Source organism: Ambystoma mexicanum, chromosome 2q (genome assembly GCF_040938575.1).
Source record: "Ambystoma mexicanum isolate Mex_15411 chromosome 2q, UKY_AmexF1_1, whole genome shotgun sequence".
NCBI classification, from domain to species: domain Eukaryota; kingdom Metazoa; phylum Chordata; class Amphibia; order Caudata; family Ambystomatidae; genus Ambystoma; species Ambystoma mexicanum.
Window position 1 is genome coordinate 753632586 of NC_090924.1, and position 27304 is coordinate 753659889.

Sequence of the window (27304 nt, forward strand, 5' to 3'; positions counted from 1 at the left end):
TAACCCTGCACCAATCGCAGAACTTTCTCCAACGGCAACGGCACAGGGACTTTGTTGCATGCCGTCTGGCCGAAAGCAACACCTCCATCACATCTTCAGAGAGGTCCCAATCCGTATACCTCACCCTTTCAGAAGCCAAGCGTGAAGGTTGAGGGACCTGATCTCTGGATGGAGAACCTGACCCCCCTCCCGTGAGAGCAGATAGTCTCGGTAGGGAAGACAACGTGGAGGGCAGATGGACAAGTCGAGAAGGTCCGGGTGCCACGTCCTCCGGGCCATGCCGGAGCAATGAGGATCATCTGGGAACCGAACCTGCGTAACCTCCGCAGCACTTGCGGGATGACGGGGACTGGAGGAAACGCGTACAGCAGTGGGAAGGACCACTCCACCACAAACGCGTCTCCTAAAGCTCCTCTTGGAGGAAATTCCCGCAAGCAGAACCTCTCGCACTTCCGGTTGACACTGGAGGCGAAGAGATCCACTTGAGGGGTCCCCCAAAGGGCGAAGATCTCCAGGAGAATCTCCTGAGCCAGCTCCCACTCATGAGATCGCGCTCTGCCGTCTCGTTTTCGTCTCCGGCCAGATGGACTGTGGAGATCGAAACTTCCTGCTGGATGGCCCAGAACCAGAGCTGCATTACCTCCTTGCGCAGAGGAAGTGACCCTGCCCCCCCACCCCTTTTTGTTGAGGTAGTGCATGGCCACTGTGTTGTCCGTCAGAATCAGGACAGTCTTTCCTCGCACAGTCGGCAGAAAAGCCTTCAGGGCAAGCCCGACGGCCCTCAGCTCCAACAGATTGATATGGATTCTGGACTCCGACGGAGACCAACGACCGCTGACTGTCAACTCGTTGGCATGAGCTCCCCATCCCGTGAGGGATGCGTCCGTCACGATCGTCACCTCCGGCCAGGGAAGCCAAAACGGAGCCCCCTTCATCAGATTGCCTTTGACAGCCCACCACAGAAGACCCTGGGCGACCGAGGGCGGCACCTGAACGGGGTCCGACATCCTGCCGGAGGATTGTGCCCACTGCAAAGATCTCATCCGCAGTCGAGCCTCTGGCACCAGAAGAATGCAGGATGCCATGAGGCCGAGCAACCTCAAGAACTCGAACGCTGGGAGACTCTGGACATGTTGAAACTTGTGCACCATCTGCTGAATATGATGAGCCCTCACCTGGGGAGGAAAACACTGCCCAAGGGACGTGTCGAGCACTGCTCCGATGTACTGGAGCCGCTGTGGTGGCGTGAAATGGGACTACTTTAAATTGAGGGAGAAGCCCAGCCTGTGAAGGGAGTGGCAGGTGACTGACAGATGATCCAGGACTTGCTCAGGAGAGCGCACCCTGATCAACCAATCGTCCAGGTAGGGGTAGACGTGAATCCCCCCCCCTTTCCTGAGATACGCTGCCACCACCACCATGAGCTTGGTGAAGACCCTCAGGCGGAGGTCAATCCGAAACGGCAGGACCCGAAACTGAAAGTGCGAGTCGCCAACCGCGAACCTCAGGAACTTCTTGTGCTTTGGAAGGATCGGCACATGAAAATAAGTGTCCTTGAGGTCGAGAGACACCAACAAGTCCTGAAGTTGAAGGGCCTGGAGGACTTGAGAAAGAGTAACCATCTTGAACTGGTCCTTCCTGAGGCGTTTGTTCAAACCGTGCAAGTCCATGATGGGTCTCAATCCCCAGTCTTTCTTCGAAATCAAAAAATAAGGGGAATAACATCCCTTTTTCCTCTCCGCTTCAGGCATCAGTTCTATGGCGCCTTTCTCCAGCAGGGCTTTAATTTCCTGCACAAGGAGTGGATCCAGACTCTTCAAAGAGAGATTCCTAGGTGGATTGTCGTGAGGCCTCTGCCGAAAACGAAGACAGTAACCGTGGGCTATGATCTCCAGAACCCACACATCTAAAGTAATGGCACGCCATTCCACAAGATGCTGCGCCAGCCTTCCCCCAACCGGCGAACCATGGGACATGGCCTCATGACTGAGCTGAAGCGGCTGCGGCGTTGCCTGAGGGCAAAGAGGCAACTGCCCGAGCGGCCTTGGCACCTCGAGTACCTTGTTTTCCACCTCTGGCACTCCTACGGTGGCCCCTTTGACTAGCAGCTCCTCTCGCTTTACTAAAGGATGAGTAATAACAAAAGGAACCTCCCCCCTCCATTGCTGTCCCCTAGGACGAAAAGCCAGGAGGTTGTCGAACTGCAGCGCTCAACGACTTAGCTGTAGCTTTTGAGGTCTGCAACCTCTCAAGGCTCTCGTCAGCCTTGCTGCCAAAATGATGTACACCATCAAAGGGCATGTTGAGGAGCCGGGCTTGCACATCAGGAGCAAACCCCGACTTCCGCAACCACGCAAACCTGCATATTACGGCGCTCACCGCCATGGACCGGCTGACACCATCTGCCATGTCCAGACCCGACTGAACGGCCTCACACATGGCATCCTTGCCATCCTGTATCGTAGCAAGTTCGTCCCCTTCGGGAATATGTTCAGCCGTTAAGGAAACACAGTTCCACAGAGTGTGTGCGTAACGTGACAAGGCACATACGGAGTTGGCTGCCTGAATAGCCATACCCCCTGAAGAAAACACTTTCTTCGGACAAACCATCAAAATGCTTGTCTTCCCTATCAGGAGGGATGGTAGGATACAACACCTGCTTTGCTGGGGCCATAGCTGCCTGCACCACCAAACTCTCCGGAGTGGGGTGCGTGGTCAAGTAGCAGGGGTCACTACTGGATGGGCAGTATTTTTGCGGCAAAGACTTGTGCACTGCCGGGAGACTCTCCGGAGCAGTCCAAGCCGCAGCCACCCTCCTTTGTAGAGCCATATGGAACGGCAGTACCGGGTCAGTCGGTGGTGCTTGATCGAAGATATCCGTCGGGTCATGCTGCAGAAAATCCCCTGGTGGAGCAGACCACCCAAAGTACTCGGTGACCTTCGACATACGCGCAGGTACGAGTACTCTGCATGGGTGCCAGGCTCAGGCCTACAGAACTCCACCTCCGGAGAGGTGTTCAGACCACTGGCGTCGTGCAGCGACTGACGCAGGTCCTCAATCTGGCTATGTCCCGAGATAATCTCGTCTGGAACCGTATCAGGAACCATCCCATCTTCAGAACCCTCATCCGCCTCAGAAATATAATCCAGATGGTGGAAAGTGGGCACAGAATGGGGACAAAGACATGTTTGGCCTTGGCCAGAGCCTTTCTAGGGGGTTCCACCGCTCCACGGGGTACCTCCGACAAGACAGCCTCGAAAGGCGTCGAGTGAATCGGCGTAGACGTCGAGCGCGGCACCGATAGCATCGACGGCTTCGACACAGGTCTTGAGGGCAGAGCCCCGAGCGTGTCCTTCGACAGCCTGGGCGCCGATGGCATCCACGACTTCCTCGGAGGCGAAGCCTTGAGAGAGTCCCTCGACGACCTCAGCGCCATAAGCGTCGACGTCTTCTTCGAAGACTTCACAGGTGCACACGGTCTCGAGCGCGTCGAGGACCGGGACCTGGAACGGGCATGACTAGAACAATTCCCATTGTCCGACCACCCGAGCCCAAAGGCGTACGAGCCATGTCTCTAGTACGGTCACGGCAGACCCCACTCGGAGGCGTGGACGGACCGGTGCCCTGCGATTCAAGAATCGCCAACATTTTCTTACCGAAGGAAGCCCATTCCTCCGGAGTCACATGCTTGGTAGGATAAGCAACCTGCCAACGGGCAGAGTCCTTGGACGAGGAAGACGACCGATTACGGCGCTTCTGTGAGTACCTCGAAGAGGCAGAGGAGTGGCGGGATCCGGTCCGGGCCCGAGACCCCCTAGACTTACGACGACAATGCGGAGAGTCGCCCCTCGAATCGTCTGTCGAAAGCCCAGTGGAACTCGACTTCTGGGGCTTGGACACATTACCGACCGACAGCTTCTTACGCTCCCCCAAGGCTTTGGACGTAAGCGACTGGCAGTCGACACAATCATCCGTGTCGTGGGCCTCCCCGAGGCACCAGAGGCAGGCATCGTGCAAGTCTGTCACCGACATTTTGGACCAGCAGTCCCCACACTTCTTTAAGCCCAGACGCGGGGTGGAAGAAGAGGAAGACATCCTGATAAACTTCGTACAAACTAACAGGTTAGAAGAACCGAAAGAACAGAAACTCAGAAGAGTCGAGGTGCGCCGAGATCTCCGAAGCGAACACGTTCGCGGAAAAAACGGAACTGAGGCTACGGGCGTTGTGAGTCCTTCTTATAACATCTGGTGATGTCGGAGGAGGTCCTCAAGGACGGCGTATTGACGTCATCGACGCAGGACGCAGAAAGATTTTCCGAAGCAGCACAGCTGTGGTGATTACTGTCATAGAGATGGAATACGTCGGAGGACCCAATCCCCTCGAAATGTTATTTATGGTGTGGTGAGCTTGCAGAAAAATGGTATCTCTGTATTCAAAAAGGCAGACCTATTGGCTTTGCGCATCTCCAGAGATGCACATTTTTGACAATTGTTGAAACTCAAATACTCTGGTGTTCAAAGAGATGAAAGCTATTTAGCTGCAGATAGATAAACATGATTAAAAATTCTACCTCCTGAGTTTTGGACAAATGATACGCCTACTTCCACAGCCAATACGATCTAAAAGAACAATGTGCCGTTAAAAACTACTACAGGTGGCAGCTGTACGCGTGTTTTGGCTTCAGCAGGGATGTAGCCGATTTAACTGCATTAATAGCCCAGCGTACCAGTATTGTAGCCAGTCGGGTACTGTTGTACTTTATGTCCTTCTCCCAGACCTTTTTTGTGCATCCCTTTGCCTGTACAGACCACAAGGTAGGGCTAAAATGTCGTTGTGCAAACATGGGCTCATCCTGAACCCAGCCCTGCAACCTCCATTGTAGTTTAAACTGGCTTAGACGTGTTTTCTGGCCAAGACAACCCCAGTTCACATCCTGTGTAGGTAGACCAAATTGTTTAGCCTTTTTAGGGCCACTTTTGCATGCCTGCCATGTTATTGGAGGGCAGGCAAAGGACAGATCATGAGTGAATGTGCATATATAAGGAAGAGCCCTTGCATTCCACAGATGGATGCTTAGCTGAATTGCTAGAGGATATGCTATGAAGATGAGCTGCTGACCAGACAGGTCCAGATTGGGGTGGACAGGATGCGACCTGGATCCTTTGTCTGTTGCCCAGTTTCTTCTTTTGGCTGCTGGACATCTTTCACAGGCTGTTACTCCTAGAAATGACTGTCCTCCTTGCTGGCAGGCTGGCTTTTCAGTGCTGGGGCAGTGTTTCCCCGCAAAATCCACTTGGACCAAGCACTTCAAGGTAGGCAGCTTCCTTGGCCCAGAAGAGAGGTGGCTCATCATTGCTCTGCTCCAGCTCTGACTCAGCTTGCCCTGGGTCACCCCCAGGCACTGCTCCCGTGGTAGAACGTTGGCTGCCCTTTTCTGCATCTCAAACTCCCCTGATCTCCTTAATCGGATTCAAAGTCCTCCTGGAGCCTTCCTGGTTTCTTATTCGCCTACTGGTTAGAGGAATCATTGTTCTGGGTACATCAAGTCGTCTTTTTTTACTGCCTGGGTCATTAGTGGTTCATGGTTTAAGTCCTGTATTCTGTCTCCAGTCCTGTAAAAGAAGCCTTGTACGTATGGGGTTCTCCAGCTTCTTCTAGGCTGAATCCTGAGCAACTAATGCCAGGAGTAGTTGCCCCCCAGGTCCTGGGTCCTGAAATATTATTATTAATCCTCTTCCGGGGTCCCCTGGAGTAGTATTTCTTTAGGCCCCCTACCATGGTTCACCATTGATTTTCAATAGCCAGAATCCTGTTCTGGTTCCCTCCTTTGTAGGTGGGCTGGGTCTTACTGGAGGCCTGAGCTCTTCAAAAGGGTCTACACTGGCGTCCACTGGAGTAGGTGGTTTCTTTGTTCGCACATCTGGGGTAGACCAATTACTTCCCAGGATTTTTCCTATAAATGCACCTCAGCCTATGATGTTTGTCTGATTAATTTGCATGGGTAACACCTACAGATTTAAAACTCTTCCAGAAGTGGCAAAGAAGGGTACTTACCCGTGTCTAGGTGTCTCTTTTTCTCACCAAGACTTATGGATTACTGAGTTTACCACCAGTTACATGTCACAGAGTTAGCTATGGAAGAGGTAGATGCAAGCTACATGCTAGGCATAAAGTGTCAAGCCCCCTCCTTCATCGCAATTCTGCACATTTACATAGTACATAATTTCTTATTCGTCAAGAATCTATTATCACTCACTAGCGGCTGTTGCACATTTTGAGCCGTGCATGGGTATATTGCACACACGTACACGTATAAACTGAAGAAAGTATTCTCTTTGGGTGTCTATTGGGGGACTGGCTTTACCCATCCACCAGCCTTCTTTCCACCTATGAGTGAAGTCTGGCTTTTCTGCCCTAGCTACAAACAAGAGTTATGGCTGAAACCTTGTCGTACCTTTGGGGTAGATTGTTTCATACCTCTCACCAGAGGGATCTAAAAAAATATATGTAAGACTACTCCCCCAATCTAGCTTCAGACTACAGCACTGGATACAATGTAGAAAAAGAGGTTGAATGTTACGGTAATCGGTCGAGCAACATTATATTTAACAATTGTCAATGAAATCTCAATGCCTCTGATTATAGTGCAGAAATGTGTAATTCAATGGCCACAAAACACTATATATTTCCTGACCCATGTGTCTCTAGTAGGTTTGAGATGCATAGTGGCTGCACGAAACTTGTCAGGCTTCTTCTTAGAATTGCTTCAGTGCTTTGTTGATGTAGCCTGCCAGTCTAATGACACATTGTGATAAAAGCTGCAGACAAAGGAGTCAATCTAATTTTCTCTGCTTTGGCGCCTCAATCAGCTTTGCTCAGGTGTGAATAGTTACGTTTGGGGTTCTAAAAGTTATCTTATGTGTTGATGAGAATAGATAACGTGGATTACCTTTTAGTGGAAATCATCTGCGACACTGACCTATAGCAAATTTTGAGTAAGTAATGACTTGGGTTTGAGGTTACTATTGTTGCTTACATCACAGTATCTTGTTTGGTTCCAAAATTCTGTAGAACAAATTCTGAGTTTCTAAGGGCATTAAGGTAATGGTGTTGTGAACTTTTTCGTTGTCGTCTCCGACATGGCTTTTCCTTATGGAAGTATTTTTGATCGGCTCAAAGTTTGTAAAAAGATTTTTTGATTGGAGAGGTGGACCGAAATCATGTTGATTTGCATACATTTGCAATTCATGCTGGGACAGAAAGAAAATTCTTTGATGTGGAGATTCTGCACTGAAGGAAAGGATAGAAATTGGAGACCAAATAAAATGATGTAAAACAAGCAACTCTTCTACGTCGCAAATTTCAGAAAATGTTTTTGACAGCAGACAAAAGTGATCATAAATGACCACTCGACAACATAGCATTGCAAAATTGTCGGCAAGCCTCATTTGAAAAAAAACAAAAACATCGCCACCATAAAACAAAGGTTAAGGAACAAGTTACTTACCGGTAACTGTTGTTCTCCAGCATGGGTCTGGCATGGATTCACATGCTCATGAACATTCCCCGTCGTCAGGCCGGGAATCCTCGGTATAGAAAAAAATTAGTATCAGTTTCGTTTCTGATCGATCTTTCTTAGTAGTAACCAATCACTGGTCTCTGGGTCATAATGCCCCCAGCCAATGACTGCCCTCTCCCTAAGCCCCGCCTCTGGCAGCCATCCTCAGATTTGGTAGCACGTAAAGTGGCAGTATGACCAAGTGAAGAGCCGCAGAGGGTTAGGCGGGAGGGTTCGCATGTGAATCCATGCCAGACCCATGCTGGAGAACAACAGTTACAGGTAAGTAACTTGTTCCTTCTCCAGCATGGGGTCTGGCATGGATTCACATGCTCATGAATAAGAGAATACATAGCAGTACACACATGCACAACCACAGGAGGTGGCAACAGGCTCAACATTAAGCAATACAACTCAACATTAAGCATCTTTTACCTCCTCACCAGGCTCACCTTAAGCGAACAGGTTGTGCAGCACTGTTTGGCTGACCCTGGACTCCTCCCTGGAGTCCCGATCGACGCAGTAGAATCTTGTGAAGGTGTGCGTCAACCTCCACGTCGCAGTCCTGCAGATGTCCAGCAGGTGCACCAGACAAGAACGCTGTGGTAGCAGCGATCGCTCTGGTCGAATGGGCTCTCGGACGGCCGGGCAGCGGTCGGTTTGCCAACCGGTGACAGTGCATGATGCAGCCGGAGAGCCATCTGGAAATGGAAGTCTTCGAGAGAACCTTCCCTTGATTCACAGTCCCAAAGTTCACAAACAGCTGTGATTTCTTCCGAAAACTCTTCGTGCGGTCCACGTAGAACTTCAGCGCTCTAGCTTCATCCAGCGAGTGCAGAGTCCTTTCAGCCGGCAACGAAGGAGACGGGAAGAAAACTGGCAACACCAAGGGTTCGTTGAGGTGGAAGTCCGACGGCACCTTGGGCATGAAGGAGGGGTGCGTCCTCAGCACCACCCTCGTGTCGTGAAACGTCAAGTATGGCGGCTTGCAAAATAGGGCCTGGATCTCTCCCACTCGTCGTGCGGAGGTGATGGCCACGAGAAACGCTGTCTTCCACGACAGAAACTTCAACGGTGCCGAATGCATAGGCTCAAATGGGGCCCCATGAGCCTGGTCAGCACCATGTTGAGCTCCCACGCCAGGGCAGGGGCCCTCATCGGCGGGAATGATCGGAACAATCCTTTCATAAATTCCTTCACCAGTCGATGAGACCACAAGGACGCCTGTCCCGTAGTTCTGGTGTATCGTGAGATGGCGGCCAGATGTATCTTGATGGAAGCGTGAGCTAGTCCAGCCTTGGCCAATGACAGTAGGTACGGCAATATTTGAGGGGCCGTAATGCACAGAGGGTTAATCTTCTGTGCACGGCACCAGACAGAGAACCTCTTCCATTTATGTCCGTAGCACGAGAGTTGAGGACGCCCTGGCCTTTGCAAGAACCTCTCTGCAGTCAGCCGGGATGTCGTACCCTCCAAACTCTAGTGCTGCAGGAGCCAGGCCTGCAAGTTCAGCGACTCCGGGTTGTGGTGAAGAATGGCACCTCCTTCTCTGGTGAGAAGATCTGCGTCCGTCGGCAGCTTGACTGGTGTGGACGTTGGCAAGTCCAGAAGGTCCGGGAACCAGATCCGTCTCGGCCACGCCGGTGCGACGAGGATCATCCTGCACCGGGACCTCTTGAGCTGGTTGATGAGCCGGAGCAGCAACGGCAGCAGAGGGAACACAAAGTAATAGGCCGTCCCAGGGGAACGAGAAAGCATCGCCCATGCTCCTCGGCTGGGGGAACCTGCTGCCGAACCTCCGGCACTTGGAATTGGTCGCCGTCGCAAAGAGATCGATTTGGGGTTCGCCCCATCGTCGGAAGAGTCGATCCACTTGATCCTGGCGTAGTTCCCACTCGTGGCACGAGCGCAGCTCTCTGCTGAGTGAGTCGGTGATCGTGTTTTTTATTCCTGCCAGATGAAAAGGCACCAGAAACATCCCTTGGGCGACGGCCCAATGCCACAGATCCTGGGCTTCCTTGGATAGGGCAGGGGATCTGCTTCTGCCCTGCTTCAGGATGTAGAACATTGTGGTGGTGTTGTCGGTGAAGATCCTCCCCACCTTGCCCTTGAGGGACAGAAGAAAAGACCTGAGGGCCCAGAACACTGCGCAGAGCTCCAAGATGTTGATGTGGAGTGACTTCTCCTCCGGGAGCCAAAGGCCTCTTGTGTGAAGATCTCCGGAGTGCGCTCCCCAACCTTCCAGGGAGGCATCCGTCGTCACCGTCACCTGGTGAGCTGGGGTCTGAAAGTCCGTGCCCGCCGACAGATGAGAGCGGGTACCCCACCACCGGATCGCCTGATGGAACGTCTCGTTGAGAGGGATCCTGTCCTCGAAGCTGCCCGTCGACTGGACCCAGCGGGCGTCAAGGAACTCTTGTAAGGAGCGCATCCGAAGCCTCCAAAGGCGCACCAGATAAATGCAGGAGGACATCATCCCGAGGAGGGACTTCATAGATCTTACCGTGGCCATGTCCGTGACCAGCCGACGCTGCACCTTGCCCAGAATGGTCCTGGTCCTTTCCTCCGGCGGCGAGGCCAGCCCCGCCACTGTGTCGAGCTTGGCTCCCAGAAACAGGGCGACTTGCGACGGAACCAGGTGGGATTTTGGAAAGTTGATGGAGAATCCCAGGTCCGTGAGCAGCTGGACGGTCTTCGCAGTGTGCTCCATGGCGTGCTCCCTTGTCCTTGCCCGGATGAGCCAGTCGTCAAGGTAGGGGTAGACATGGATCCCCTGTAGGCGCAGCCGCGCCGCCACCGGTGCGAGGCACTTGGTGAACACCCTGGGTGCCGACTTCAATCCGAACGGGAGGGCCTTGAACTGGTAGTGCCGCCCTTGGACCACGAACCTGAGGAACTTTCGGTGTCTTTTTAGAATGGGGATGTGGAAGTACGCATCCTCCAAGTCCAACGACGACAGGAAATCGCCCTCCTCCAGCTGTCCCAGCACGTGCTGGAGGGTGACCATCCGGAACTTCTGTGCCTTGATGTACTTGTTCAGTCGTCGCAGGTCCAGGATGGGGCGGCATCCTCCTGTCTTCTTTTTTACGAGGAAGTACCTTGAGTAAACTCCGGAGCCCCGAAGCCTCTTTGGGACGAGCTTGATGGCACCGTTCTTGAGCATCGCCCTTACTTCCAACAGTAGTTGAGGGACGTGATTTTCCTTCCTGGCCACGGGTGGAACTCGAGGGCGTGCCCTTGGGCCAGGGCGTCCAGCACCCAACGGTCGGTGGAGATGGACTCCCACACGCTGACGAACCTCGCCAGCCGGCCTCCCAGCGGGGTGCTTCGGCGGGGGCCCGACCCCACGGTCGGTTCAATCTTGTTTGGAGGCCGCCTTGCCTCCTTGACCTCCCTGTTGACGACTACGGGCATCACCTGACTTGCCGCGTCCCCTGTAGGCTTCCTGGGACGAAGATCTTGCCGCTTGGCGGTACGTGGAGGAGCCACTGCCGGATCCCTTGGAGGCACCTTGTCTGCCTCCAGAGCTCCGAAAGGACGGCCGTCGTTGTTGGAGCACTCCCAGTGCCCGGGCAGTCTCCGTGTCTGTCTTGATGGCCTGAAGGAACTCATCAACCGCCTTCCCAAACAGGTTGTTCCCGTCAAAGGGCATGTCCAAAACCTTGGTTTGTACGTCCTGGCGGAAATCCATCGCCTTGAGCCATCCTCGTCGTCTCAGGCAAACGCTGTTGCCCAACTGACGGAAACCGGTGTCGGCGATGTCAGTTGCCACCGTGATGGCATGGTCCGAAGCAATCTCAGCTTCCTGTAGGATTTCAAGGGCCTCAGCCCTTTTGGCGTCTGGAAGGAAGTCCAACAGAAGGGCGATTTTGAACCACAACTCCCTGTCGTAGCGTGCTACGATAGCCAGGGCGTTGGCCGCCTTGATAGTCGTCGCTGCGGATGAGATGATCCGTCGTCCCATCGTGTCCAGCTTCCTGCCCTCGCCGTCCGGCGGGGAAGTTGATGTCGAGGCCGATGCCCCCCCAGCTTTCTTCTTTGCCGCCGCCGAGACGACCGAATCCGGGGTAGGTTGCGCCCGAAGGCACAAGGGGGCAGCGTCGGGGCCCGGTACTTCTTCTCGTACCGGTCCCTCTTTGCCGGCGCCGTGGCAGGGTTCTTGAGGAGGGCGAGCCCCTCATCCCAGATGTCATCAAGAAGTGGTACGGCGAGGACTGTCTTGCTTTTAGCCTTCCGCCGTTGGTAAAGGAACCCTTCCTCCTTCTTCTCTTCTGGGCAGAGCTGGAAGAGCTCGGATGCCCTGGAAATCATGGCATGAAAGGATCCAATCTCGTCGGGCGGGGACGCCCGAGCAGGGGGGCGACCGGGGACACGTCCCATCATCGCCTCCGTCGTCATCTGTACCTGTCGTAGCCGTGTCTGTGCCTGTATCATACCCGTGGGTAGTACACAGGGGGAAGGCAGAGCAGGCCGCAGAGGTGGGAGAGATGGTGTAGGATACGTCGTCGTCCTCTTATGCGGTGGACTTTCCGAAGGTCCCAGCTCCGGCTCCCCCGTCGGGTCTGGCTCAGGTACCTCCGTCGGGGAGGAGGGGCAACCTTGTCCTTATCTCCGAGCATAAGGACTGAATCGCTGACAAAATGGCCGCCGAAGTGTCCTGCGGCACCGGAAACAACGGGCGCGAGGGCTCTTGAGGAACCTCGTCGGCGACACCGTCGCTCTCGTCGTCGCCCTCGTCGGGATCCCTCCCGATGGGCTGGGCTTCTTCCACGACTTCGATGAGCTCTTCTTCAGAGGTTGTGTCCGTATCCACGATGGCGACCTGCCCTTCCCCCCCCTTTTCCAACGAGGACTTTCTGGGGGTCTTCTCAATGGGCCTGAAAGACGACTCCCTCTGCGGTGGCAGGGAGACTCTGGGTCCGGAGGTCGCCTCCACTGGCGTAGCCTCCACAGGCTGAGCCAGGGCCGCTGCAACATCCTCAATCGAGGTCTTAGCAGGGTGAATTAAGGCCATCGTCACCTTCTGTACGACTGGGGCCTTCACCTTGGGGGGAGGGTCCGAGCATCGCTCCCCCACTGCCGGAATCTTCGAGATCGACCGGGGCCTCTCCAGAAGCTTCGTCAGGACTTCCTCTTACCGAGCCAGAGCGTTGGCTCGTGGTTGATGGCGCCGGGGAGGATGCGCCCTGCCTGGCAGCCAAGGAGCCCGACCGTTCGGCGCTCCGGTGCCCGCAGACTCGCGGTGCTTGGCCTTTTGTTGGGCCCCCGTCGCCGGGGCGCCCTCACAGGACTTAGAAGACCGCTCGGACTTCTTTTTCTTCTTCTCGCCTGACGGGCTCTTCCCTTCCAGCCAGTTGGCGAGACGGAGGTGGCGATCCTTCATGGTCCGCTCCGAGATGTTCCCACAAAACGTACAGTCCTTCTCCGTGTGAGTCTTGTCCTCATGGAGACAGAAGCATAACGAATGCTCGTCCTTCTTGAAAACATTCTGGAGCTGGCATCCAGGGCAGGTCCTGAACAGCTTCCAGGGCGTCGAGCTTCCCTTCTCCTGGGCCATATCCGGGGTAGGCCTCAGAACTTCTGGAATCCTCCAAAAGCTTAACTCGACGAAATCTTCACCCTTGAGGGGCGTAGAAAACTCCAAAACTGATCCCCGTTGATCGGATGTAGAAACGGTGGAGCTTGAGGCTCTATTTAACCGAAAAATGAGAAAAACTTCCTGAAAAAGCACGAAAACGCAGCAAAAGCTCGAGAGCTACAGCACGAGGACTCCCAACACTTGAACGTGTGGTAAAAATCTGAGGATGGCTGCCAGAGTCGGGGCTTAGGGAGAGGGCAGTCATTGGCTGGGGGCAGTATGACCCAGAGACCAGTGATTGGTTACTACTAAGTAAGACAGATCAGAAACGAAACTGATACCGATTTTTTTCTATACCGAGGATTCCCGGCCTGACGACAGGGAACATTCATGAGCATGTGAATCCATGCCAGACCCCATGCTGGAGAAATAATATTTAATCAAGCCCTATTTGAGGCACGGTGTCCTAATGAGGTCTAGAAACTTTCAGATGCTCCATTGTGACAACTCAAACATGTCACTTTGTGAACATGAACAACATTGAGGCTCAAACAAATTTGATGGGCAGGGGGCTTGGATGTGTATTTTGAAATGCCTTTTTAACAATATGCTGCTTTCAAACAGACAGCACCTTCCCTTGGAAGTCCAACCCCCAAGCCCTGTGCATAGAAGGAATTGCCTGCGCCTCCTAATTTTCAGGCAGTGACGTCATTGCAAGTGGAATCGCAGGAAGGGACTCTGAACTCACAAAGATTCTGGGGTCATTGTAGGTACTCATGTTGAGGCAAGAATTGCTTAGCATTTCGGTGCTGGGCTGTCCTCGTGACGGGACTAGACTGAACTTAATTTTTTTTTATTGCATCTCTGGCAAGGCACTGTCAGCTAAAAAGTGACAGTCCACCGTCCTTACTGGCTACCACACCAGAGAACAGGTTGTTTGGCCTTGTTCTTTCTCAGTAGATGGTGTCTCACATATTTGACAATATTTGTAAAACAAAATAATCCTGAAAATGTAGAATTGAAGACAAAGCCATGCAATATCCAAAACACAAACGATACAAAAAATATAATCTTTGGGGACTTTTTTCGTCTGAAAGCATCAGGCATTTTCAAATAGAGCATCTAGTACAGTCCACAGCTAGGCTTAAATGGGGGAGAGGCCTGCTGCTAGAACCTAAGGATGTGCAGTGGGGGGGGGGGCGTCAACGTGCAGACTACCCAGAGATCTCGATCAATTCCAAATATATCTCATACACTTTAAAATACTTAGACTGCATTATGCCCCATCGAGACTCGGGACTGTTTAATGCAGACTGAGGACAATTCCCCCAGGTGCCGTTTAGCAGACGCAAACCTGTTGTGCATGTTCTGGTCATACCCTGCGTTAGCCTCGTATTGCATCAATGTGTCAGAAGCGATCCCAAATGGCAAATATACAGTTGGTGTCCCCTCGCAACTGTTTATTAGGAATCACAGGTAAGATGCCCGTGGTCACACAGATTTCTAAATTTGGGGTTGCTCCTAGCTAAGAGGTGTATACGGATTAGATGGAAATATAAATTAGCCCCCTCTCGTTGGAAATGTGGCTTTCTGATGTCATATGGGCCAACGACACGCAAGAACCGTGTATAACACTGCTGCCGAGCAGCAGTCTTCCCCAAGGACATATGGTCGAACATCCGAGAATACCTACGAGCGTCTGCAGACAATTTTGAGCAGGCAGGGGACCAACAGGCTATTATAGGAGTATCTGTAACAGTCTTAAACATGTATGAAACAAGTTGATTAATTCTCTTGTCAGCTGGAATGTTGTATTTCCAGTACTGTACCACTGAGTGCTTAAATGCAACTTTTAAAAAACAAATATTAAAAAAAGAGCTTCAGGCATTTTGTGTAGTTCAAGGAAGTGGCAATATTGTCTTCTATTGCAAGGGCAATTCCGAATAGTCAATCTTGAGTTACTGTGGAGTACAGGTGTGCCTTTATCCGCCTCATAAAAGAGAACTGTGTTCTTTGTAAGAAGAACTCTAGGGCAAGTAGAACATTTGAATACATGTCTTCCAGACCATTTAAACATACAACACAGAATCTAATGCTTTCATTTGTTCTGGAATGACAGTAGCAAGGGAATAAATTCCACACATTGCACCTAAAGCCACATTGTTTCTCATTATTCTTTTGCTTTTAAATGCATCCATCAATTCACAAAGCTGCAGTATCAACAAGAGTTTGCTGAGGGCTCTCTATTGGCACACCAGCCCCGTCAGTCAAATTCTTTTTCTTTGAAATTGATCAACATGTGAAATCATTTGGAGTTTCGATTTAATTTAGAGCAATCAGTGTAGCAGTAAGAGACTCGTGGAGATCCTTCATCAGGAACGTGAGGCCACCATGAACATGTCACAGGCATAGCGAGTGCATTGCATGCTCCCACAATCAGTCAGTTTGTCGTACCACAGTAGCAAGCAAACGAGGAATTCATACGATGCAAGAGACCCGATGCTCGTGGTTTAGCGTCAATTCTGATCTTAACGTCAGGGCCAGTTACAGAGCAGCAGAAGGGCTTGATGAATCCGACATGTCTCAAACCAGACGGCGTTCCCACTTTGCACACACCAAAGTGGCAGAGAAAAACTTGAGGGACAGCACATTCCATCGTTTTGTAGCTACAGAGAGTGAAAAGTGGATGACGTTTGAGGCTTCAAAAGAGGAACTGGCTGAATGTCCCAAAACAAAGTTTCATTTTTTTTTCAAAGTATAAAATCTAATCTTACAATTCAGGCAATCATTGTTATACCAAAATACTCATATCCACTATGTTATAAAATTCCAAGTTCTAATTGCAACATCCACATGGGGTCAAAAGAGCATGCTGGCACATAAGGTTTCATTTCATAATAGAGATAAGGATGAGGATTATTTGAAATGATGGGGTCCCTTTATGGCTCTATATGATTGATCGGAAGGTGGACTTGTTTTGATGGTTATGGTAGTCGTAGTGAAAAGGGTGGGGTTCCCCTTTTTTTTTGTTTTTGTGCTGTCTTGTGTGGTTGTGGTTATCTTGCTGGTTATGTTTCACTACGGTTGGTTTTCTGTTTGATTTGCATTATTTATGATGCTCTTGTCTTTTTGTAAAATTCATTCTTCACGCTGATTGTGAAGCATTGTTGCTTTTACTATTATTGTTTATGAAAAATAATAAAGTGTTGTTGAAAAAAAAAAAGAACATGCTGGTTTAGTTTAATTTTCAGATTTGCGCCAAATAAAGATATTGCATTCTAGAATCATCATATACTTGACCACAACAATCTACAAATGGGAGTTTCAATTTTGCTAACATTTCAACACTGTACGAACCCAGTAATTGGCGCCTGAATGGTAATTCAATGACTGGAACAAATGACAAATATCACAATAAATGTCATTTGTTCTTAAGGACTTAGGCAACACTAATTCATATTTGGTTTATATGACAGGACATCAAACTTCATTCAATATTTTCAGGCGATGTCTGGTATATGCAGAAAACGAGCAGATTGTGTTAGACTGAGCATCCGTGGTGCACGTTTGTGATTGGTCAGCAAATGTAGTTTTCTTTAATTGTAACGCTGCAACCGGATCTCCGGCATCTTTATTGCTTCCATTTAAGAAACAATAAAAACAAAGCAGGCCACAGAACTATACTGAGGCACACAATCCTGGATTGAAACTTGGCAGGAGACATCAGGAAACATACATCAGGAAACATGTTTAAGAGGAAGATGTTTTAGGCCTTTGGGATTAGAACGCTCCTTGCCGAGAACAATCCCCCCACCTCCAAAGAGCTTCCAACGGCACCATGCCCTGTAAATGCTGCACAGACTCACAGTAGTGGAGTGGGTTTCAGACACCACACAGAATTGTCCTTAAAGACCAAAATCTTCACAAATTAACAATAAAATGCAACATACCGTGCTATTGCCAGTAAGGCTTTTTTTGAGCAGCATGATGAAAGCCGTTTTTCCCATTTCTTCCTTTCCCTCCAATTCTTTCTCCCACCAAGATTCACACATGTGCTGGATGGCAAGCTCAAGTGCAGATTCAGATTTTGGCAAAACTTGCATTATACCTTTAAAAAAAAAAAAACAAAGTATTTAGTAATTTTAGAAAAATACAGTATTCATTGTACTTGTAAAGTGGCTTATCCGAAGAACTGTGAATGAAGTTATATAAAAAGAGTACAGCAGGAGGACCTAAAAATACAAGGCGTGCAAACTGAAGCTAAAGCATATTCCAGCACATTAAGAGAAAACGGTATCACTGCACATCTGGATTTAATCCAAGTAGGACAGGAAATAGGAAAAACTGCAATCAACGAAGAGCATAGGAATTATAATGATAGAAAATGGAATTAAACAATACATTCTGTTAAGGCAGTTTTTGAAGAAACTCTGTTGATGGATCTACAATCACTGACCTTAATGGGGTGCGGGAACTACAACCACTGACCTTAATGGGGTGCCAACAAACCCAAACCGCTCTTAGGTTAAGTGAAAATGGTGAAAAACAATTACCTACACAAAGCACAAGTCTTCAAAATACATCTCGGTTTATTTTTCACCCCAAGGGAAAATAGTTACACAGTCCCTAAAATTAGTCACGGTGTAGCCAGCATTCACATTTACAGGAGAGAATCCATTTTATCCAACAAGTGCAGATTCTGCAGCAATCAACCTCACAGAGTATGATGGGAGGCCCCAATCAAGAGATACAGCAAAAACGGCTACTGCACAGCGAAATAACCCACCTTAAGGTCCAGCTTCTTTCCTAGGTGTGGTTTTCAGGATCCAATGCCGGGGGGCTTGCACCCTTAACCAGCACAGACTCTCACAACCCAGAAAAACAACAAACAGCCCCCCACAACTTCAATCTTCAAGACTGAAGTTAAGAATCCGGCAAAGTGGAATTCCGGCAGGTCCACAGAAAAAAAGGTTGTATCTCCACACAAAAATCCGAGGATGGGGATAATAACTCGAGGCAACCTCGAACACTACAAGCAGCCGGTCAGGCAGTGTGTTGGTGTCCTAGCACCCTCGAAGATGACAGCAGCTACCCACAGCCAAGAAGGTGATCCTGGGAAAAAGTGGCACAAAAACCTGTTCCACCATGGAAGGCTAGACACAGCAGATGTTGGAGGTAGCAGTAGCATACAGGAAGCCCGGACTGGACCTCCAGCAGTAGAAAACTCAAACCAGGATGCATCCAAACTATTGAGCCCAGCTAGTATGGACATGTAAGATATAAAATGGCACAAACGGAGGGGAAAACTCCTTAACAGGCTGGGAGGCTAAGCATAACAATGCAGACAGAGGGGGAAGCAGGGACCAGGCTTGGCTTTATGAAGCACTGCAAAAAGGTGCTGCCCAGGGGGCGTGGTGTGGATCTCCGGCAATGCGGACGCTCTCTTAGAGGCCTCCATGACGGGCCTGCTGCATAAGCGGTTCGGTGAAGTCCCAAGCTGCAAAATGTGCCCAAAACCTTGCCAGGGATGTCGGAAGCCCTGCAGCTCATGAGGAGATGAAGATCAGGGCTGGCGGCCTCCGAGAAGCTACATAAAGACCCTCTGATCTCTGCGGCCCCTCCGCCGCCTCCTTCCAAAATGGCAGGCAGAGCCCACGTCAATGCAACACAGCAGGCTTCCGAAGCCAATGAAGGTGCAGCGATCCCTGCTGGGAACCACGCCGGCCACCAGGCATACTAGCGGCCCCAGACCCATCAGCTCTGGGCACACAGCGCCTTCAGAGAGGAGAGTCCTGGCCCGGACTGCAACGCAGAGAGGAGCAGGACTTGCTCGGCGACAACAGGTTCGTGGACCACGGGGGGGGCGGATTTGGAGCTCTGGGAGAGCACAGTGGAGTGCCGCTGCTCCCCGCTCCCCCCCCACCTCGAGCTTTAACAATCCGCCTCGCTCCACCGGCTGTGGCGGCTGCGAGGAGGCGGTGGTGACCCGCGCCCCCCCCACGGAGAGCCGATCCATAATTCAGCCTCATTTGCAAACCAACGCCCTACCCCCCCGCCACTGGTGTGGTGGGGGCTCACCTTGGACTTGGACTGCTGCTGCCGCCATATGGGGGCAAAGCCCTGGGTTACCATAGAGCTGACCCGCCCAGCGGTTCACTGCCCCAGCGACGACCCGACACTGGCTCCAACAGATTACTAGCTGGCTGTGAGGGAACGTAAGCCCAGCCTCCACACGGGGCACCCAGCCTCTCTGGCTTTGCCAGCTTCTCATAAGCAGCCACTATAAGGTGGGGACACTATAAGGGACCCCCACTGCAGCCACCACCTACTTAACACAAGCTGGGCGCTCGCACTCTGCCCTGATGATGCTGCACTGAATTGAGGTGCGCTTGTGACTGCTCTGCTTCTCCCTGCCTCCTCCACTTCCCTCCTTGGGCGCCCCGGCCCACTCTTCACTTCCCCCCTTCCTCTTAAGCCTGCATTGGGACACCAGAAGCAACAACATAACCTCACGCCTCACCGGGAGATCTAAGCCCCCCCTCTCCCCGCTCTCCTCTACATCTCGTTTTGAGAGCCTTCACATTACAGAAACACCCACCCCAGCAAAGGACTAACAAAGGAAGTGGGCACCGCTCCCTAAGTTTCTGTAGATCCTGACCTCAACCAATAGTTGTAAAGACCGGAGGGGGGGGGGGGTCTGTACTTCCGCTCTCTATTGTAGAGGAGAGGCACAGAGGACCCCTGCCAAGATTCTCGATTATGGTAGCAATGGACGAGCAATCAAGGCCTAGCTTCTCAGGAGGTGATGCGAGCTGGTTCTTAAGTACAGTGTAGTCCCCAAGCATCCACAAAGGAATGTCCGCACACTGTATCGGTTAAAACACAGTCTTTATATGATATTCAAGGTCATATACACTATCACAATACCTCACTTTGTACTCCGAAAATCAACAATGGCAAATACATACAGTTCTAAAGTGGTACCATTAACGTTATCAGATCTCATTAAAGTGCATACGGTCAGGATGACACAGATCAAAATAAAGAGGAAGCCAGCAGTAGAGAGAAGAAGGAAAGCAAGATGGTTGAGCAATTGGTAGAATACTGGTAACTAGCGTTAAACACAGCTCTGTGTTGAGATCCCCCCACCCCACCTGGGCAACCTGTAGAAGAAAGATACAAGCCCAGTCCATATATTGTTCACACTAGACTTTCCAATAGTTCTGCAACCCCAAAGTACCTTGGCGTTTTGGCGGTCCTCGTCGGGGAATCAACGCCCTTCTCGAGTTTCCTCCCTTTCAGGCAGGAGTCACGGGTCGAACGTCCGACGGAGAACAGGTCGAGCTACGACGATGAAGTAGCCGTGTCGTTCCTAGCAGGGAAGCGTAAACGTCCTGCAAGGAAGAGGCGTGTGGGGCACCTCGGTTTCGATAGTTCTGGACCGCAAAGAGTTGGAAGAACTGTGGCCCAGCAAGGGTGTCACGTCGTCAGCGTCTCTGTGGTCTTTAGGTGGCGGGAAACCCACCAGTGTATTCTCCTTGGCGCGTCGACGGTCAGGCCTTCTCCAGCAGGATACAGCGGCGATGATGCGGACGAGAGCGTCCTTGGATCAATGAAGGTTCTTAGGCAAACGGGAGCGCGGCAGCTCCAGTCAGCGACTGCGGTCATCGACAGTGGCGGACAACAGTCCGGGCGCTTCTCCTTGGAGTTCCACAGCAGTCCCCGTATCGGGTCGGCAGCCTGCCGAAGGTCTGTCTACCAGGGAGCTTAGGCAAAGATCAGCTGTGCACGAAGGTCCCTCGTAGCTCGGGAAGAGGGCATCTTACCAGGTCCTCTCTGGGTCAGTCCTTGAGGCACAACAGCTTTCCAATTGCGAAGGAGAGCAACAGCAATTCTTCTCATCCAGCAGGGCTTCAAGATCAAGCTTCAGTTACTCGTCGTAGTGGACATTAGCTTCTGAACACGATTCCTAGTAGTGAGAGGTCCCCAAATATACTGTTGATCTCCCATTGATTCCGCTGGGTCACACAAGCATCCAATCACGACTACGGTCATTCATGCAGGCAGGCAGCCAATCAGGCACACGGTGCATCCAGGCCAATCAATTCTCTCCAGACACTCACAACAAGTTATGTGTATTGGGACAAGTACCGAGCCATTCAACACTCCATACTGCATTCATACCGGTTTCGGGCAGGGCTGTCTCAGGCATTGTGTCAACCACCAGATACTAGACACCCATAACATAGAATGCGTATTCGTCACACACTCCATTCACCCAGGTCCCACCCACAGGCGTACCCACAACATACGGTCGTTGAGAAGGCTCCAGCCAGTCTGGTTGGCACTTCCCCACACTACCATATACGGAACTTCCACCCAACAGCCAGTCAGGGGGAAGGGACAGAGTCCGGGCTTCCCGGGACTTCGGGAAGATCAGGGTAACAGGTGATGGAGGGCAAGAGGCCATGGGGGCCATTTTGTCTCCATCAGGAATCTACCTATTCCAATGACAGTGCCTGGGCATCTCAAAATGGAGGACGCTCAGGGCACTTGTCATTTCAGCACGGAGCTGCCACCAGCCCGTACCCTGCTCTGTGGGTCACACAGAGGTGCCCAAAAACATACACTAGGGGCACAGGGTTGTACCCCTACCCATGGGTGCCATAAGGGTATCCCACGGGTCTGTTCACCAAACCAAGAGCTGCACCACCAGGATTCCGACATGAACTCCTGCGCGGAAAACACGACCGAACACACGATAAAAAGCAGTAAAGGACAAGGATATGAAGGCCATGTCCCTCCGATGCATTTCCAGCATCTCAATAGTCCCCCCCCACCCTACATTCCCGAGTGATCACTGGGCTACCTGCTCCATCTCCTTTTTCGCACAATGGCGAAACAACCAAAAGCTGGTAAAAATGCAGACATCCCCACAATGCTTACGTCATCCGACAAGGGAAAGAAACACGACCCTCCCAAGCTTACTCCACAGAAATCCCAAGAGGGGAGAGAAGCCCTTGCCACTAAAGAGGACAGACAGGCTTTTATGGCCAATATCAAATCTGAATTTAGATCTTGCATGACAGAGCTCACTACCAAGCAGGAACAGACCGATCAAAGAGCGACTGTGATGGAACAGAGGCTGGGGGAGATAAGACGACTACTCCCTGGACCATGCTACTACATTGAGTGAAGTCCAACACAAGATTAGAACCCTGCAGGACAAGTGCTAAATCCTCGAATTCAAACAAGAAGATCTTGAAAATAGGGCCCGGCGCAACAACCTCCGAATTCAGGGGATCCAACCTCTGTCCTGGACAAAAACCTGGCAGAATATGTGGGGGACTTCTTCCAATCCCTGCTCCCACTACTGGACAAATCCCAACTCCTCTTGGACCACACGCCCAGACTGCGCCCACGTCACGATGTTGATTCAGACCCACCCCCTCCGACGTCATAACTAGAATCTAGAGTGCATTTCTACGCCACAAAAGAGGCCATATCAGCTATCAGCCGCTCTCAGGATAAGCTCCCCTTCCAGGGTTTGCTTCTCTCCTTACACGGTTCGCCTCTCCAGATCTATCAAGACCTCTCACTACTTACACTTCAGAAGAGGAAATCTCTCCGGCCTCTGACCCTCTTCTTGCAGGAAATTCAAATCCGATACAGATGGCTATTCCCGACCGCCCTGCAATTTTCATGTAACGGCACCCTGTGCAAAATCAGCCACCTCGTAGATGCCAACAAAATTATGCACTGATCTTCGCTCGAATAATCCACCTCGCCTAGCCCCAATGATACCCCCGACGTGAGCTGCCTCCCTCCCAAACCCAGACGATCCTCCTCGTCGAAGATACCAAGAAGCAACAGAAGAAGGTAGGCTGGTGCTGAACCGCAGTCGGCGGTTTGTGTCCCCGTGCCCTTATGGACCTCCCAGCCCGAGCTCAAAGAAACTTGACCCAAGTTAAGAACGTTCATAATCAATGCAGCGGGCACCACTCACGGCTCATGGCCATTTCCAAGGTACATACCATCTATGAATCTTTGGAATCCCAGACTATTTTCTCAAGTGGCCCGGTTGGCCAGGGGTACGGCCGTACCCACAATGTCGGCCCCCCCACCCCCTACCCCCGTTGGGGGTTTGTTCCAAAACCCCAAGAGCAGAGTGACACATTCGTAGCCTTTCCTCCAGATGGCGGCTAACTCACGCCCTCCAGCCTCCCCCCACCCAAATCCGACAGCAAGGGGGGGACCTAGCCCAGGAGCATCAGACCTTGAAATTCTTTACCCTCAACGTCAATGGTCTAAACTCCCCCGCCAAACGGAAGTCGAGACTCCAAAAACTGTAAGATGAAGATGCAGCGGTGGCCCTGCTTCAGGAAACTCCCAGCAAACTTCGGGGCCTTCGCTCCCAACTCTACCCACTTCAGCTTTTCGCCTCAGGCGGCTCTAAAAAGGGTTGTATACGAATTGACCGAGTTACAATTGTCCGAATGACAATTGACCTTTTGCACAATTGACCGAATTTTAAAGGTCAATTAGTACATATATGGGGGGTAACCCCCGCAACCCCCCGCCCAATCCAAACCCCCCCCGCAACCCACACCCCTTGTATTATTTATAATACGAAACCAAACCACTATATATATATATATATATAAAAAAAAATAAAAAGGTCAATTGTGCAAAAGGTCAATTAGGACCATTAAAATTCGGCCAATTAGGTCATTCGGTCAATTGTATTCGGTCAATTTGGGTAATAACCTAAAAAGGGGGGCCCGGAGATTCTCTTCAGGAGGGGTTTGAACCCCCAGGTCCTGGAATCAAAAATTTGCCCAGAAGGCCGATTTGTGGCAGTCAAATGCCTACTACTGGGAGACCTTTATGCTTTTGTTTCAGTATACGCCCTTAATTCCGGACAAGCAGCCTTCTATGACTTGTTGGGTTCCTCCCTCGCTCCCTTCACAGATGGCCAAGTCATAATTGGGGGAGACTTCAACGGAGTACCAGACCCCACAAAAGACAAATCTCACCCTCCCACCCCCAGAGACGCCACTCAGGCACTCAGTCTCCTGCGCCTGTTCAGATCTCTGGAAGTGGTGGACTCGTGGCGAGTACTTCATCCCGCCGAAGACTACTCCTACTATTCTTATGTGCATCAAACTTTTTCCAGGATTGATCTCCTCTTGACGTCCCCCAAGATGCTTGCCTACGCCAACAAAGTGTCTATCGGGCCACGGATCCTGTCTGATCATGCCCCGGTAATCCTGGAGATTCGGGCACATGAACCCAAGCCCAATGCTCCACGCAGATGGACTCTCTATGATCCGATCCTCAACGAAATGCCACTACGGGACAAGATCGCTACAGCGATCAAAAACTCTCTCAGGGAAAACCTGGCCGAAGATACCTCCCCGGCAAACACCTGGGACGCCCTGAAAGCGGTGATCAGAGAGGAGTTGATCGCACAAAGAGTAGAATTCCATCGAAACAGACGACAGGCCCGTCTGGCCCTTGAAGAAGAACTTAAAACAGTGGAAGATTCCCACAAAGAAAAAGGCTGGTCCCCCAAGACACAGCGAGCCATCCGTATCGCCAGGAAGAAACTTAGAGGCCCACTATGCCGAACACACAGCACAGCTTTTGACCAAAGCCAAACAATTCTATTATGTGAAGAACAACAAGGCGAACAAGCTGCCGGTGGCCAAGCTAGCTAGGGCAAAGCGCAGCAGCACCATTATAGGGCTTTGCAACCCACGTGGAGTAATACAATATGCGGAATCAAAAAAGCGACAGCTAGCAGCGGACCACATGGTTCAGGTCATGACGGCACCACCCGGGACCGGACTAAACAAAGAAAATATCTGCAAGAGGCGGTCCTCCCCCGACTAATCGATGCGATGAGGGAGAACCTAGAAGCACCAATCACAGGTGAGGAGGTTGAGGAAGCTATTGAATCCCTTAAAGCCGGGCCCCAGGCCCAGACGGATTCCCCCTAGGTTCTATAAAATCTTCAAATCAATTGGTCCCCCCCCTGGTAACGCTTTTCAACTCCCTTAGGGAAACAGGCGGTGACCCCCTAAATGCAGGAATCTACCACTGTTCTCCTCCCCAAGCCAGAGAAGGATCTGAGAGACCCGGCCTCCTATAGGCCAATAGCCCTGCTGAATATTGATGCCAACTTGTACTCCAACTTGTACTCCAAAATCCTCGCTAACCGCCTGGCACGCATATTACCTGATGTAATCCACCCCGACCAAGCAGGCTTTATTTTGAACAGATCGGCAGGAGATCATATCCACAAAACCCTGGATCTGGTGGTCCTCGCCTCTAGGGGCTCTAAGGGGCTGGTGTTAATGGCCCTAGATGCTACCAAGGCATTCGATAGGGTGGACTGGTCTTTCATGAGCCTCACCCTGGAGGCCTTTGGGTTTGGCCCGGCGTTCCAAGCGATGGTCCTGGCCAATTATAAATCACCTAAAACCTTCCCGAGGATCAATGGCTCGCTCTCCACCCCAATTCCTCTGACCAGCGGTACCAGACAGGGCTGCCCGTTGTCCCTACTATTTGCACTCATCGTGGAACCCTTCGCCCAGAAAATCTGACTGAATGATCATATCAGGGGTCCCCAGGTTGGCCTATCCCAACATAAAATCACCCTATACGCAGATGACGTGATGCTCACAATCTCGGAGGCCCGCTCTCACTAAAACATGCCTTGGCTGAAATAACTAGCTACGGGGAGGTCACTGGCTTTTCTATCAACTTCAATAAATCGGTGGCCCTGGGAGTGGGCCTCTCCTCACAGGAGGGGGAGCCACTAATCCCGATTAGTGCCCGATCGCATGGAGGGCAAGGGCGGTTCCCTACTTGGGGGTCTACATACCCGCTAATCCAAAAGACACATATCAAACCAACTTTCCCTGGCTCTTTAAAGAACTGGAACGCGACTTGAAATGCTGGGCGACCCAAGAAATCTCCCTGATGGGACGCATAACGGCCTGCAATGTGCTCCCAAGGTTTTTCTACACCTGCTCCTCCCTCCCTGTTGCAATCCCTGGCCCCGTCCTCTGCGACCTACAAAGGAAAATGCTCCAATTCATCTGGAGGGGAAAGAAAGCCAGGATCCCCTCAAAAACAATGTTAGGCAACGCAAGACTAGGCAGACTGGGGGTCTCCGACCTGCGATCCTACAGGGTGGCAGCGCAACTGGCACACATTCGCGCCTGGTAAATATCCACCGATCGCCCCAGATGGGTAGAATTGGAACAATCATGGCTACCGCTGCCCTTGCGGTTCCTTCCACACATACCGCCCTCTCTCAGGGAGCGCTGGGAGGGACTCCTGCTGGCGACCAATCATACCCTAAACTCCTGGCACTGGGAGCTGAAACACAAGGGAATTCCGAGGGGCCTAAGCCCTGCATCTCCAATTTTCCATAACCCAACCTTCTCACCCGGAACGAACCCCCAGAACTTGCACAACTGGATTGCAGGAGGCCTTGAGACCCTAGATCCCCTGTATGTGGGTGATCTTCTTTGCACGTTCACAAGGAAAAGTTACAGCTCCAGGAAAGGGACAGATTCACATACATTCAGCTTCAGCACTGGTGCTCCCACCCACAAACTCTCCAAGCAGCCACACGGCCTCTCACCCCCCTCAAGCTAACTCTCAAGGATCTCCCAATTCGGGGCAGGATCTCCACTTTATAGAGGCGATTTCTAGGGGACTTTCTCATTTCAAAAACTCAATGTATGGCCCAGTGGGAAGCGGATTTGGGACACTCGATCGAGGACCAGACTTGGATGGACATCTGAACCCGAGCACATACATCCTCCACCTGTGTTACCAACAGAGAGTGCGCATACAAAGTGCTGCTGCGCTGGTACTACTCCCCTCTCCGGCTTCATCACATGAACCACTCTCTTGACCACACTGTTACGCTCACCTGGCTCCCACAGGGGCGTAGATCGGACCCGGACAGCTGCGATCTCCTCCAACGTGAAGCGTAGTGCAGAGATGACAGACTGGACTGGGCCGCCTAATCTCATCTGCTTGACCCATAGAAGTATTCTCCTGCAAGTGGAGAAAGGCATTTAGCCCCCCGTGGATTTTAGTAATGGCACCCCACTGTTCTCCCCACTAATCACCCCCGATATTCAC

The 27304-nt window shown here is 51.4% G+C and overlaps 1 protein-coding gene across 1 annotated transcript in view; it reads right to left on the minus strand.

The window, feature by feature from the left end:
- Positions 1 to 27304, minus strand: part of NCAPG2 (non-SMC condensin II complex subunit G2) — a 1155695-nt gene that overhangs the window by 969682 nt on the left and 158709 nt on the right. Inside the window, exon 5 of the mRNA XM_069647980.1 lies at positions 17089 to 17246. Coding sequence (XP_069504081.1) covers positions 17089 to 17246 — 158 coding nt within the window. The remainder of the gene's footprint in view (positions 1 to 17088; positions 17247 to 27304) is intronic.